The 13882-nt window shown below is 42.0% G+C and overlaps 1 protein-coding gene across 3 annotated transcripts in view; it reads right to left on the bottom strand.

Moving 5' to 3' along the window:
* The window catches only part of LOC115159183 (adenomatous polyposis coli protein), a 59338-nt gene that overhangs the window by 30876 nt on the left and 14580 nt on the right, over positions 1-13882 (bottom strand). Inside the window, exons 1-2 of one of the 3 annotated variants that reach the window (XM_029708653.1) lie at positions 11638-11765; positions 7246-7398 (exon numbers count right to left, since the gene is read on the bottom strand). The exons of 1 other annotated variant lie outside the window; for it this stretch is intronic. In XM_029708653.1, the coding sequence (XP_029564513.1) occupies positions 7246-7380 (135 nt within the window). In that variant the 5' untranslated portion in view covers positions 7381-7398; positions 11638-11765. Of the gene's footprint in view, positions 1-7245; positions 7399-11637; positions 11766-13882 lie in introns of those variants that run through there. One more of the 3 variants, XM_029708652.1, reaches the window with a different exon arrangement.

The following is a 13882-nucleotide window of genomic DNA, read 5'->3' on the forward strand; positions in this document are numbered from 1 at the left end:
GGGATGCAGCCCAGGCCTGACAGTTGTCACTGGGAATGATCCACTAGTTGTCACAAGGATTTAAGTCAGCCAACTTCTTCAGAAACCTTCTGCCAGGAACTTAAAATATAGCACACACAACATTTCACTTGACAGAATTCCTTTCCACATACAGGATAACATGAATGAAAATGTTTAGGTGTAGTACTTATCTAAAGCTTTAGGGTTTATGTTAAGTAGGCTGTATAAGATAAGTCCAAATTGTGTGAGTGTTTGTAACCATAGTTATCTAACTAAAATGGAGCTCATTGTGCTGTGTGTAATTGGCTTGTGGGTAGGAAAGAGAGGAAGCCTGCTCTTTACTCGATGATGAGTGTGATGTTTGTGCTCTCGTCTCCCTGCAGCTGTGAGAGCCTGGTTGCTTCCCAAATGGCACCTTAGTGCACTGTATAGGGACTACTTTTCAAATGGTACCTTATACCCTACATAGTGCACTTCTTTTGACCAGAACCCTATTGTCCCTGGTCAAAAGTAGTACACTATAAAGGGGATAAGGTGCATTTTGGAGCCCCTGGGCCCTGAGGAGAGAGGAAATGGCTGGAGGACAGGAAATGAGAGGCACATTCATTAGATACAATGTGTGGAAGGGAGAGACAAAAAAAAAAGACAAAAAAAAGACATCCTGCCTTCTTTGAGGTGCAGAGGGAAGGAAGCGCCTCAGAAGCAGCAGTGTGTGTGTGTGTGTGTGTGTGTGTGTGTAAGCATGCTCTAAACATGCCAGGGGGGAAGATACTGTTTCTGATGAATATGAGACTGGATTACCACAGGGGAAAAGGCAGACTGTTTGTAATCTCATCCATTAGTCATAAACATTATCCACCCCTTGAATTACCTAATTAGTTATGATCTCAACAGGGGTTCTCCCCAGTAAGGAATACTATGGAGGTGATATTACTACAAGACAGGCCTAATACTTCACTTGGTTGCAAATTATAACCCTTCCCCCTATTTAGGATATGCAGAATCTTTGCACTACAGTCATTGTGATTTTACTACTTAGGCTACCGTTAACCAACAAAAGACTTAATTTACTACAGCCTAGGCCAAGTATTAGGCTAAACCCAATTTAGTAGAACGAAGAACAGCAAAGGTAATCCAATTTTTCTTATAGTAAATCTGAGTTTGGTGAGGGCCAAACTTGGTGGGTGTCAAATTAGCTAGCCGTGATGGCCTAGATGGCCTTCTACTCAGAATATTGCAAAATGTGCTTTCGCCGAAAAGCTATTTTAAAATCTGACACCGCGATTGCATAAAGCAGTTCTGTATCTATAATTCTTAAAATAATTATGTATTTTGTGAACGTTAATCGTGAGTAATTAAGTAAATTCACCGGAAGTTTGCGGTGTGTATGCTAGTTGCTAGTTCTGAACATCACATGCTAATGTAAAAAGCAGTTTTTTGATATAAATATGAACTTGCTTGAACAAAACATGCATGTATTGTATAACATAATGTCCTAGGAGTGTCATCTGATGAAGATCAAAGGTTAGTGCTGCATTTAGCTGTGTTTTTGGTTTTTGTGACATATATGCTTGCTTGAAAAATGGCTGTGTGGTTATTTACTCTCCTAACATAATCTAATGTTTTGCTTTCGCTGTAAAGCCTTTTGGAAATCGGACAGTGTGGTTAGATTAACGAGAGTCTTATCTTTCAAATGGTGTAAAATAGTCCTGTGTTTGAGAACTTTGAATTATGACATTTTGTGGTTTTAAATTTGGCGCTCTGATGTGTCACTGGCTGTTGAATAGTGCAGGACGATTTCGTCCCACCTACCCTAGAGAGGTTAACCGTTTACAGCATCAATGTCTGGTTAGATCATGGAACAGAGAGCCTAGCTCAACCGTGACAATTATTAAAACTTGAATATTACCATTTCTGTTTAACACGTTTTCTTATTTGATATCTCCTCAAAATCCCTAAGCCAAACCCAGGCTGATACTGTATCTGCAGCTACACAAAAGGGTGCGCCAGCCACTTTCCCCCCAGTGTGAAATATCTGGTTGCAGAGTAGCAGGCAGCATAGCCCTAGGCTTACTAAATTCACTGAGTTAGCAGGATTTTACATTTGCGCCAGAGCAGACAGACTACGCAGACCTGATCGAGTGAATTGTTAATAGATAGCTAAGTGCTGAATGTGCCACTCTAAAAGGTAGAGCCGGCAGACCCCCTGCCTCACACCCAAAAGTGAGACTGAGGCAAACCCCAAACTCAGCTCTAAACCTGAGATGAAAGGATGTTTCATCAGTGTTGGATGACTAACAGAGGAAGACTCTCCCCAGCTAAGGGCAGCACAGAGACCCTCACTCAAATGCCTAAAAGAGAGGCAAACCCCAACCAGCTCCAAAGCTACTGGAAAGTGTGTAGACAGTCTCAGATACTGCGAGTAAGACTGATGACACATACTGCAAGACTCTCCCCAGCAATGACTAATAGCTAATGACTGACTATGCTTGTACCAAAAATATACCAAAGCAAGTCCTTACATGCTGATTCCGTACACACTATTATTACAGGGAAATGGAAAGGCAACATGGCAAAAACGCTCTACAAAAGCAGTAAGCTCTCAGACTGAATAACAAATCAACCCTTAGCCCGCATGGTCTAGGCATTTGATTAGATCAGAGAGGATTAGATCGGTGTAAGCAATATGGCAACAATTCCACAGTCTATCAGGAGGGCAAGATAGGTGCGACCTGCCAACTCCCATCCTGTAAGATCAACACAAAAGGGTAGAGGCTAGGGGTTGATTTGGGATTCAGGAAAGGATACGCAATCTTGTCCTTAATTACATTGAGTCATTTAGCAGACGCTCTTATCCAGAGCGACTTACAGTTAGTGCATTCATCTTAATAGCTAGGTGAGACAATCACAGTAAGTACCAGAGACTTCGTCAGCAAAGTCAACAAGTGCAAGGTTTTGTTTTGTTTTTTTGGGGGGGGATAAAACAGATGTCTTATTTAAGATAGTCTACTTCATGGGGAAGGAGTAGGGAGCCCCCATAGCCAGCCATCTCCACATTAGCATGCATAGTATAGCACCACCCATTCTCCAGGGATGCACTGGCATACTGAAGCCAGCCCAGGGAGCGCTGCCTGCCTCTGGGGTGAGAAAGAGATGGGGGCTGGCTGGTTAGTTGGTGTCGCTGCACAGCCAAATTCTCTTTCATTCACATTGAGGCTGCGTCCCAAATGACACCCTATTCCCTATGTACAGTGCCTTCAGAAAGTATTCATACCCCTTGACTTCTTCCACATTGTTGTATTACAGCATGAAATGAAAATGAATTAAATATACTTTTTGGAGATGGATCTACACACAATGCCCCATAATGACAAAATGTAAGCATGTTTTTAGAATTACAGAAATCTAATTTACAGAAGTATTCACACCCCTTTCTTTGGCATGTAGGACACTAGGGACAAGTTGGCCGTGAACACAAACTTGATAGGCCTTCCATCCATGGAGTGTTAGAATCACCTATGGCTGTGAGTCTTTCTGAGCAAGTCTAAGAGCTTTGCACACCTGGCTTGTAAACATTGGCTTTTACAAATTCTTCAAACTGTCAAATTGGTTGTTGATCATTGCTAGACAGCCATTTTCAACTCTTGCCATACATTTGTGTTTTAGGGTATTGTCCTGCTGAAAGGGGAATTAGTCTCTCAGTATATTGGAAAGCAGACAATCAAGATTTTTCCTGCGCTTAGCTCTATTCCGTTTTTAAAGAAATAAACTCCCTAGTCCTTGCCGATGACAAGCATACCCATAACATGCCATCAGAGATCTTTTCACAGTCCCCAAATCAAGAACAAATTCAAGAATGCATAGAGTATTATATAGAGCCATTATTGCATGGAACTCAGTTCCATCTCCTATGGCTCAAGTGAACAGCAAACCTGGTTTCAAAAAAACAGATAAAGCAAAACCTCACCCCTATTTGACCCAGATAGTTTCTGTATGTATTAATATGTAGGCTACTTTTTTTAATGTAGTGCTGTCCTTGAGCTGTTGTCTATAAATATTCTGTATTATGTCATGTTTCATGTGGACCCCAGGAAGAGTTAGCTGTTGCAAAAGCAGCAGCTAATGGGGTTCCTAATAAAATGCCAAAATAACATGTTTCAGCCACCACCATGCTTGAAAATATGAGCGGCACTCAGTAATGCGTTAGATATGCCCCAAACATACCACTTTGTATTCAGACATTTCTTTACATTTTTTACTTTTTACTTTATTGCAAACGTGATGCGTGTTATGGAAAATGTTTATTCTGTACAGGCTTCCTTTTCGTTCTGTCAATTAGGTTAGTATTGTGGAGTAACTCCAATGTTGCTGATCCATCTTCAATTTTCTCCTAATGACAGCCATTCAACTGTTTTAAAGTCACCATTGGCCTCGGTGAAATCCCTGAGCAGTTTTCTTCCTCTCTGGTAACTGAGTTAGGAAGGACGCCTGTATCTTTGTAGTGACTGGGTGTATTAATTACACTTTGGATGGTGGATCAACTTCAGGATGCTCAAAGGGATATTCAAAGTCCATGCAACTTACTATGGGACTTAAGCAAATTTTTACTCCTGAACTTATTTAGTCTTGCCATAACAAAGGGGGTTGAATACTTAAGACTCAAGACATTTCAGCTTTAAATGTTTTATTAAATTGTAAAAATGTCTAAAAACACAGATCATTCCACTTTGACATTATGGGGTATTGTGTGCAGGCCAGTGACACAAAATCTGAATTTAATCAATTTTAAATTCAGGCTGTAACAACAAAATGTGGAAATCTGAAAATAGATGGCAATGTAGTGCACTACATTTGACCAGGGCCCATAGTAGTGCACCATATAGGGTGCCATTTGGGATGCAATCAAAGAAAATGAGTGGGGGAAGTTGGAAGATAAAGGTCCAGATAAGCTCCCTCTCCTCCCTGCTAAAGGGACTGGGTGGCTAGATTCTTTATATAGCATACTGGCGTGTAAATTGGCTAGGATGAATAATGCATGGAGTAATCTTCTACTGCCGGCTATTTGCATCCAAGAAAATATGGCAGTAGTGAATGGGCGGTCATATTGGGTTACTGTTACATTAGACAACATTTCCATAATGCCCAGACAATGTCTGTAAACTAGTAGGTCTATACACAGAACAGTATTGCATCGTCATATAGTACATTAAGAAAAGCATTTCAGGCCACACACACACACGGGGAGTATATCCCCCATTCTTATCATGCAGCTGCCCTATAATAGGCTCAATATTCTTGTGTGGAGAAACAGGGTCAGTAAGCTTTGAGTTTTACCTGAGAAACAAAAATGGCCTTGGTACAATTTGGGCAACTACACCATCATCACATCCACTTTTCTCTTGTTTTCTGTCCCTCTTTCTTACAAATGCATTATCAGGAGATGAGTATATTGGAGCGTGTTTCCCGACTACATTCACTGCTACACGTAAGAGAGTAGCGCTCCCTAATGTGAGATGGCACCACTGACTACCCAGGGGTACATTGTGGGGTAGAAGACATTGGCAGAGACTGTTGAGAACCAAAATCTTCCTGTGAGAAGAGAAAAGCCCTGGGAGTTAAATCACCTCTTGTATCCTCAGCCTGCCAGGTCACATCATCCAGTTACGCAACCAAGCAGGCTGGCACATCCAACCACTCTGTCTGTGTATGTGTGAGAGAGACATTCAGCAGTCTAGCTCAGGATGGCAGCTCCTCTCATGAACAGACTTAGGTTGTGTCTGAAAGTGTCAGTAACCAAATTTTGTCAAAACACCTCAAAGTGCATTTGAGGAGAGGATCAATGGAGATCCCTTGGACCTCCAATGAGATTTCAGAGGAATTACTTAAAACAATGACGGCGAAAACAAGGATCTGACAGCTAGTAAATAGGGCTGGGCATTACATTAAATTAATTAGAATGTATGTTTTTGAACAATATTCCAAAGTTTTTCTTTTATTCGTTTTGAGCTTTTATGTCCGCTTGTTCTCATGTCTTTTTGGCCTCGTCTCCTTCCCCCTCATACAGACACCAAGCCCCTGCCACTCACAACAACACAGATGAAAGATCACTTGTTCCTCTCTAACAACAAGCCATTTCAACTCGGTATTTGGAAGTTTGGTCGAACATAATCCATCATATGGACACCGAAACGCATTGAGACATTTTACTGTAATAGAGGAGAGGTTAACCTTTTCCAAGCAATATCCTTTTTATGTTTCAATTCGTCAAATTGCACAAAGAGCAGAACCTACTAAAACGGGAGCATCAATGAACATTGATTCTGGAAAATGAATGCTCAGTTTGTTGCGCGCAGCATTGTATTACCACTAGCAGCATTTTAGCCACAGACTTATACTAGCTGTCTAGTCCGTTTTATAAAAAGTGCAATGAGCATTAAAAAAAAAACGTATATAAAGGAATTGGCAACTCGTTTTCATTCCGAGAAATAAGGTAGGCCACTTGATTTCAACATCTGAACAAAGTGGACAGGCTAGCTTGCTGATCAAACAGCTGGAGATGGACAGAAGGTTGTGTTCATTACAATTAAACTGTTCTACCTTGCTTGCAAGCAAATAGATCCAAGCTGGCTAGACTTGAAATATAACGATCAGCTGGCTACTCACTAGCACGTGGGCTTGTGCTTGAGATTGTTTATGAGACCTGTGTTCATTTTCTATAATGCCTGCTATAAGAAGTTAGTCATTATTAGGGAATGTGCATTATGCATGGTTGTGGCTAAATTTGTAAACAAAAGGGCATTGTCATAGACAGATCAGTGGTTAGTGCAGAAAAAGCATTTTTGAGTTCTGGGATTTTGTTGTTGTTTTTATGTCCATTTTTGGGTGAAGTTAGCCTTTAATGCAATTGAGCATCAGGAAGAGGCCAGTGTTGCTGCTGCACTCATGTGATTGCAGAGTTTGCAAAAAATAAAAAATGGGCAATGGATTGATGCAAAAAAAACGACTACTTTGTAGTTAACATTTAATTTTATAGAGTCCAAGATAAGAGGAAAGGCTGGGTTGTGTTCAGTAGGCATGAAACGGAAGGAAAAGCTTAGAAAAAGGAATGGGGAGAGCCTATCATCTGTACTTATCCAATAAAGCCTGTTTGCCTTTTTACATTGCAAAATGTTTTGCCTCAGTGTGCCTTAACGAACAAACATGGGTTCTTAGTAAATAATCGAAAATCTGTTTTCTGCCTTTTACCTTCATATTGGAGGCTTCGGTCTCCAGTTTGGTCAAGTGGTTTGAGTTGTCCTCAAGCTCTTGTCGAAGGTTGGAGTTCTCCATCTTCAGTATCTCCACTTGCTTCAGCAGCTGATCATAAGATGCTGCAGCCATCTTGGACTACCTCTTGACCTAAGAGGACGAGGACACATCACGACCATTATGGTTTTTTCAGCTCCGCCTATCAAATTGCCCATGAAACAGACGTTGCCTAATTGCCATTAATCCATAGGCCTACATTTTCTTGATGTGTAAAATTACATTACAGTCAGAGGTGATGGAATGATCATGACAAGTAATGTCAATTAATATCCATCTCATAAGAGAAAATAGTGAATTTATGAAGGATTTAATAATCCATCACCATTACATTGATAGCTCCATGGTAAATACATGTTCAGCAATGGTTAGCCTAGATGATAATTTAAAGCTATTTTCTGCTACACAGGCAGGACTTAGGCTAGCCTTGACAGGGCCAGTCGCTCGAGGGCCCAAGCACGTAGCTCAGAGTGAGAGAGCAGTGGATCGTATTAAAATAAAAGGCATCACGCAAGATTTAATTAAACATTTGAGAAAGTAGGGTCAGATCTAGACAATCAGAATTGTAAATGCCTGATACGGCTTTGGGATAAGAGCAATTCTAACATCCACACAGATTGGAAAACACTAGACTTGTGAATAATTTACGCCCGGGCAGATTTTGCTTTACTGCATCCCCCCCCCCCCCCTTTTAGCTAAATGTCTTCTGAAACAATACCGCGTAGACACAAGAATAAAGAACATACAGCAAAAGATGATAAAATGGATGGTCAAATTATTTCAACTGATAATCTTCACTGCAAAGGAAGCCCAATCCACAGGCAGACACTGATGAGAAGGGCAGCAGTAGACAGAGCAGAACGGTGCCATCCCACCTGTCAAGTGGTTAATTGCCAAATACCACGGACATGACATCCACTCCAATCTCAATGGACACGGCCATAAGCGGTACTACCTAATTAAACAGAAAAACGTATATCATAACGATAAGCAGATTAAGCACATTCTACAACATGATATTGATATTCCATACAACATAGGCCATGTCCACTGACGTCAACATCTCCGTGCAATTTAGGGCCAATATGTAGGCTATACACTTGATGTATGAGACTAAAGACCACATACCACGCAGTGCATTCCAACTAGGCCACGTTTAAAGGCAGGCTTATAAATGTGTTAACCTCGCTCTTGCGGAAATCAGCTGAGACGATGAGTTCTAGAAGACAGAAGATGGGGTTGGCAGCTAAGGGAACACCATTACTCGCACGCCACACAGCCCCATACTGCCATGTGAAGACAACCACACAGCCCCATACTGCCATGTGAAGACAACTCAACATGACAGAGGGGCACTCGCTCATCTCGCTGAGGAAAAGTTTGTATTTTTAGATCATCCATTATAGAGAGGGTGGAGGGAAGCAGCAAGCGGGCGAGAAGTAACTAGATCACTGCGGTGGAAAAATGTGTCACTATTGTTACTAAATTATCAGTGACATGTTAGATATCAGCAATGGCCTTGGCATGCAGGCCTACATGTAAGCCTTTGGGATCTCTTCCTTTGCCAGTTGTGCGTGGCAGAAGGCTTCAGCTGCAAGCATACAGCATAGATCTAACTGACTAGCCTACACAGTGGACTATATTACACACTAGTGGACAATGACTAATCCAATCAACTTCAGTGCCCCATTAGTAATTCTGAACCATGGCCTTGGTTGCAACATTGTTCTGGTTCCCAAGGCTAAAATGATTTGTTTGACAAAGTTCTAGACAAGACAAGCAATTCCAATGCTGATCCAACTGAATTCAGCGAGTCAATTAGGCTGGGTTGATTGGGCAGTGAGTCTGTAAATGTCAATATTGCCCTCACTAGGATGGAGCCTATACACAGGATGGGCAGAGAAGAACACTCAGGAGCATTCCAGAACCATTTAAGCATAAAATTCAACATTCCAGAACAACCCAGTGAATTCTGTCAATGCACTGGCTGATGCGCAGGGGTAACCAAAACACATTTCTAAAACACCACCATCACCAAAATTGGATCAGGGGAGGGACATTTTATTTTATTGATACACTGCCACTTAATGCATTTACAATACAGGGGAGAATTGCAGGTGAGACAATACATGCCCCTGTTTGCTGATGCAGACTGAGGTAGTTCAATTGGCGGCCATTTTGGAGATTCAATTCCAGCCTCTGCCATAAAAAAAAAAAAGAGCGCTTATCATCACCATAATTTAACAGCCAGTATAGTGCTGACTCTGAAGGGGGCTGGGATCATGAGGTTGCAATGCTGCGATGATCGTTTCACTGTGCCCCAGTGTCGTATTAACATTAAAACTATTATATTATAGTGAATACAGCTGTTTGTGTTAGATAGCCTACCTTCCTAACAGATAGTTCAACAAATTGTAATACAAATTACACAAGCCTCAATGGGGAAGATAGCTAGTCAGTTGCACAACTGAATGTATGCAACTGAAATCTAGTTATTGCCTTTCCTTTTCCAGTTCCATAATTGCATTAGCAATTACATCCAAAATCAGTTTCTAAATCGAATGATCAATTAGGCCCATCTGCATCATCGCACTATTTCCATATTCGCCTACTTCTCCATACAGCCCCATAATGTGCATACTGTTATAGCCTCTCAAGATTTAGTCATTTATTTCCTGCAGATATTAGGCTAATGTACTGAGATTTTAATTAGGCTAGTAGGCTACATTGATTCCCTTCTAGGTGAAACACTAGTGTGCATTAAGTAGGCTAGTCCACGGATGAAAACACACTGCTATTTTTTATTTTATTTTACGAATATTCCAACCGACCAATACAATGTAGACTGATGCCCATCTGCACAATACACAAAAAGCTTGTAGGTAAAAAGAAAATAACATAAAAATCTAGAATCTTACCATGTCCACTCCCTCTGCATACTTAGCTATGCCCCCACAGAATTCAGCCCACTAAAAACCAGTCAGTAATATCACTAGAGAAAACAAAGCAACATTGAACAAAGCAAACCGCTAATAGCACTACTATATAAACCTGTCAAATTTTGCATACAAAGGGTTTAAAGGGGGTGCGAGCAAGGAGAAGCAAAAGGGGGAAAGAGCAAATGAAAGAACAACAGAGGGGGCTGAGGAAGAAGAGGACTGCCTCTTACTACCTCATGAATATTACATCAATGTTCTCAAAATGCATCCCCTGCTTAAATTGAGCAAATCCTACATTTTACCAGGTGATGCACGCAGGTGCATTAAAATGAATAATGAAAAAGATCCACCTTGTGTAGGTCCATCAATAATGGTTTCCAATTCAGAGCCAATTCTCTCTGCATCCTACCTACCATGTAAACGCCTTCCTCTCTCCAAATGAGAATTCCATCTTGACACGATAAAACAACCAGGCAGGCGCTCACATTTCCCTCTCGCCTGACACTGGCAGGGAATGTAGCACTACACTGGATGGATAAGGTTTTCTGTGTGTGTGACACTGTATGGTGGATACCCCCTAAGCAGATAGCTAGACCAGAAAAACCCTGCAGTCAGCTGCAGAGCGTCAAATGCCCTTCCCTTGACACCACAAAGAAACAGTAGGCAGCCACTTAGTGGCGTTAGCCTACACTTGGCCCAACTAACCCGGCGCTACACAGCACAATACAACCAGGGATTAACCAATGACGATGTCAACACAGACTAAGACAACCTCCGACAAACCAACCCCATAGCAACCCTACAGCATCCAGAGAAAGACAGCATCACACAGCCACAATGACATGTCTGCTTTGTTTGAGCATAACCGGTAGCTAGGCTAACTAGCAGAATCCTAAGGACCAGCCCACTCTTCTCCTCCACCATCTTAGTACACCACACACACCAGCAGCACTGATATTTTGGGCATTTGGCCATGAGCAGGTTCTCCTTCACCTAATTTTTCCAAATCTTCACTTGTTTTCCTTTTCTCCTCAAGCACAACGCAGGCCTTTTTTTTATATATATATATATATTTTTTTTTACACACAGGCCTTGCAGCGATGATAAAGTGAGAGTAGAGAGGATACATGCAATGAATGCACATCCCCCACACCCTCCGTCCTCTTCCTCCCTCTCCCTGCCTCGCTCTCTGCCTCTCTCGTTCTCACCAACCAACCATCAAAACAAAAGGCTTAGTGGCTATGCCTCACTATTCACACTAGCAGCTCCCTGCCTGCCCCTAATCCCCATTAACAGACAGAATAAAAAAAACGTTTCTCTCCATTTTTTGTCCATCATGGAAAGGAAGGGGGGTCTTAAAAAAAAAAAAAAAAACACAGAAAGGAAACCTTACCCCATTTCGGTAGCAGTGACATTCTCCATCCCATCTCCCTCAACTGTGTCAGACGTTGAAAGCTCATCCAGCCAGCACCCGGTCACATGATCACCCGGTACAGCCAATCACCTGGCAGCGAGACCAGGGCCAGCCTTGTTTTGCTGTTTCCGTGGTTGGTTCTGCAGTGACCGATGCTGGCTGGCTGGCTTCCAGCTCTGTGGCACAGCTGCTTCTTCTGGCAATTAGGGCTCTTTTTGTGAGGGGTGCTGGTGGGAGCCCCAGGCACAGGACAGCAGACCAGGGAGGGAGCGGGGTGATGGGGTGTGATGAGGGGGGTTGGAATGGCAGGTCAGAGAGCCCTGAAGGTCACACCACCGACCGGGGCGGAGGTTAGGAGGGGAGCAGGGGGAACCAATGCACAATGACAGCAGCACAAAACCGACCCCCAGAGAATCAATAATGACAAACACAAATATGGGGCAAACACACACAGGACCAAAATCAAACAATGATTTAACAACCTACACAATTGGGTTAACCCTCTAAGCTAATAGGAGATGGACTATTAGTTTATACATTATCCTGTTAACTTAGAGAAAGACAGACAGAAAGGATCTAATGAACATGAAAACAATCCTATTTAAACAAATTAGCCTAGTGTTCACCAGATTTTTTGTTGTCCCTCCCACCCAAAAAAAATAGTTAAATCAAAAAGGGAGAAACGTATAGAATAGCCAAAGACAAAATGAAAATAACTCATCATTGACACTTTGCGAAACCCAACCCCTGAAATTTGGGCAACCAATCGCAATGCCCCGTTGGATCGCAACTGTTACTAAGCAGGCTCGGGTCTGACCAGCCTCAGACACGCTCACGTTCCAAATGCAAGGAAGCTAATTAGGCAAGTGGCAAAAACTGAGAGATAAAAAAATGGTTTACATGGCTAAATAATTGATCAGTACACCAGGGGTACTTGCAACTAATTCCTGAAATGCAAAGCCTGAAATTATACTTTGGCTCCATTGTTTGCTAGCTGGGTTTGCTAGCTCAACTGGCCACAATTGAAATCAATGCCAATGCTACTTCGCTAATATAACTAGTTTTCTCCAAATGTGTGTTAGGTAGCCAAGTTTATTTATATACACAGTTCAAGTCAGAAGTTTACATACACCTTAGCCAAATACATTTAAACTCAGTTTCACAATTCCTGACATTTAATCCTAGTAACAATTCCCTGTCTTAGGTCAGTAAGGATCACCACTTTATTTTAAGAATATGAAATGTCAGAAAAATATTTGAGAGAATGATTTATTCCAGCTTTTATTTCTTGTTGGGTGAATTTTGGCCCAATCCTCCTGACAGAGCTGGTGCAACTGAGTCAGGTTTGTAGGCCTTACTCGCACACGCTTTTTCAGGTCTGCCCACAAATGTTCTATAGGATTGAGGTCAGGGCTTTGTGATGGCCACTCCAATACATTGATTTTGTTGTCCTTAAGCCATTTTGCCACAACTTTGGAAGTATGCTTGGGGCCATTGTCCATTTGGAAGACCCATTTGCGACCAAGCTTTAACTTCCTGACTGGTGTCTTGAGATGTTTCTTCAATATCTCCACATAATTGTCCTCCTCATGATGTCATCTATTTTGTGAAGTGCACCCGTCCCTCCTGCAGCAATGCACCCCCACAACATGATGCTGCCACCCCCGTGCTTCACGGTTGGGATGGTGTCTTCGACTTGCAAGCCTTCCCTTTTTCCTCCAAACATAACAATGGTCATTATGGCCATCCCAGAGGACATTTCTCCAAAAAGTATGATCTTTGTCCCCATGTGCAGTTGCAAACCATAGTCTGGCTTTTTTATGGCTGTTTTGGAGCAGTGGCTTCTTCCTTGCTGAGTGGCCTTTCAGGTTATGTCGATATAGGACTCGTTTTACTGCGGATCTAGATACTTTCGTACCGGTTTCCTCCAGCATCTTGACAAGGTCCTTTGCTGTTGTTCTGGGATTGATTTACAGAACGCGTCTCCTTCCTGAGCGATATGACGGCTGTGTGGTTCTATGGTGTTTATACTATTGTTTGTACAGGTGAACGTGGTACCTTCAGGCGTTTGGAAATTGCTCCAAGGATGAACCAGACTTATGGAGGTTTACAATTATTTTTCTTGAGGTCTTGGCTGATTTCTTTTGATTTTCCCATGATGTCAAGTATTGTATTTCAGTTAGGATCACCACTGTATTTTAAGAATGTGAAATGTCAGAATAAT

Source organism: Salmo trutta, chromosome 23 (assembly GCF_901001165.1).
Source record: "Salmo trutta chromosome 23, fSalTru1.1, whole genome shotgun sequence".
In the NCBI taxonomy this organism is placed as follows: Eukaryota; Metazoa; Chordata; class Actinopteri; order Salmoniformes; family Salmonidae; genus Salmo; species Salmo trutta.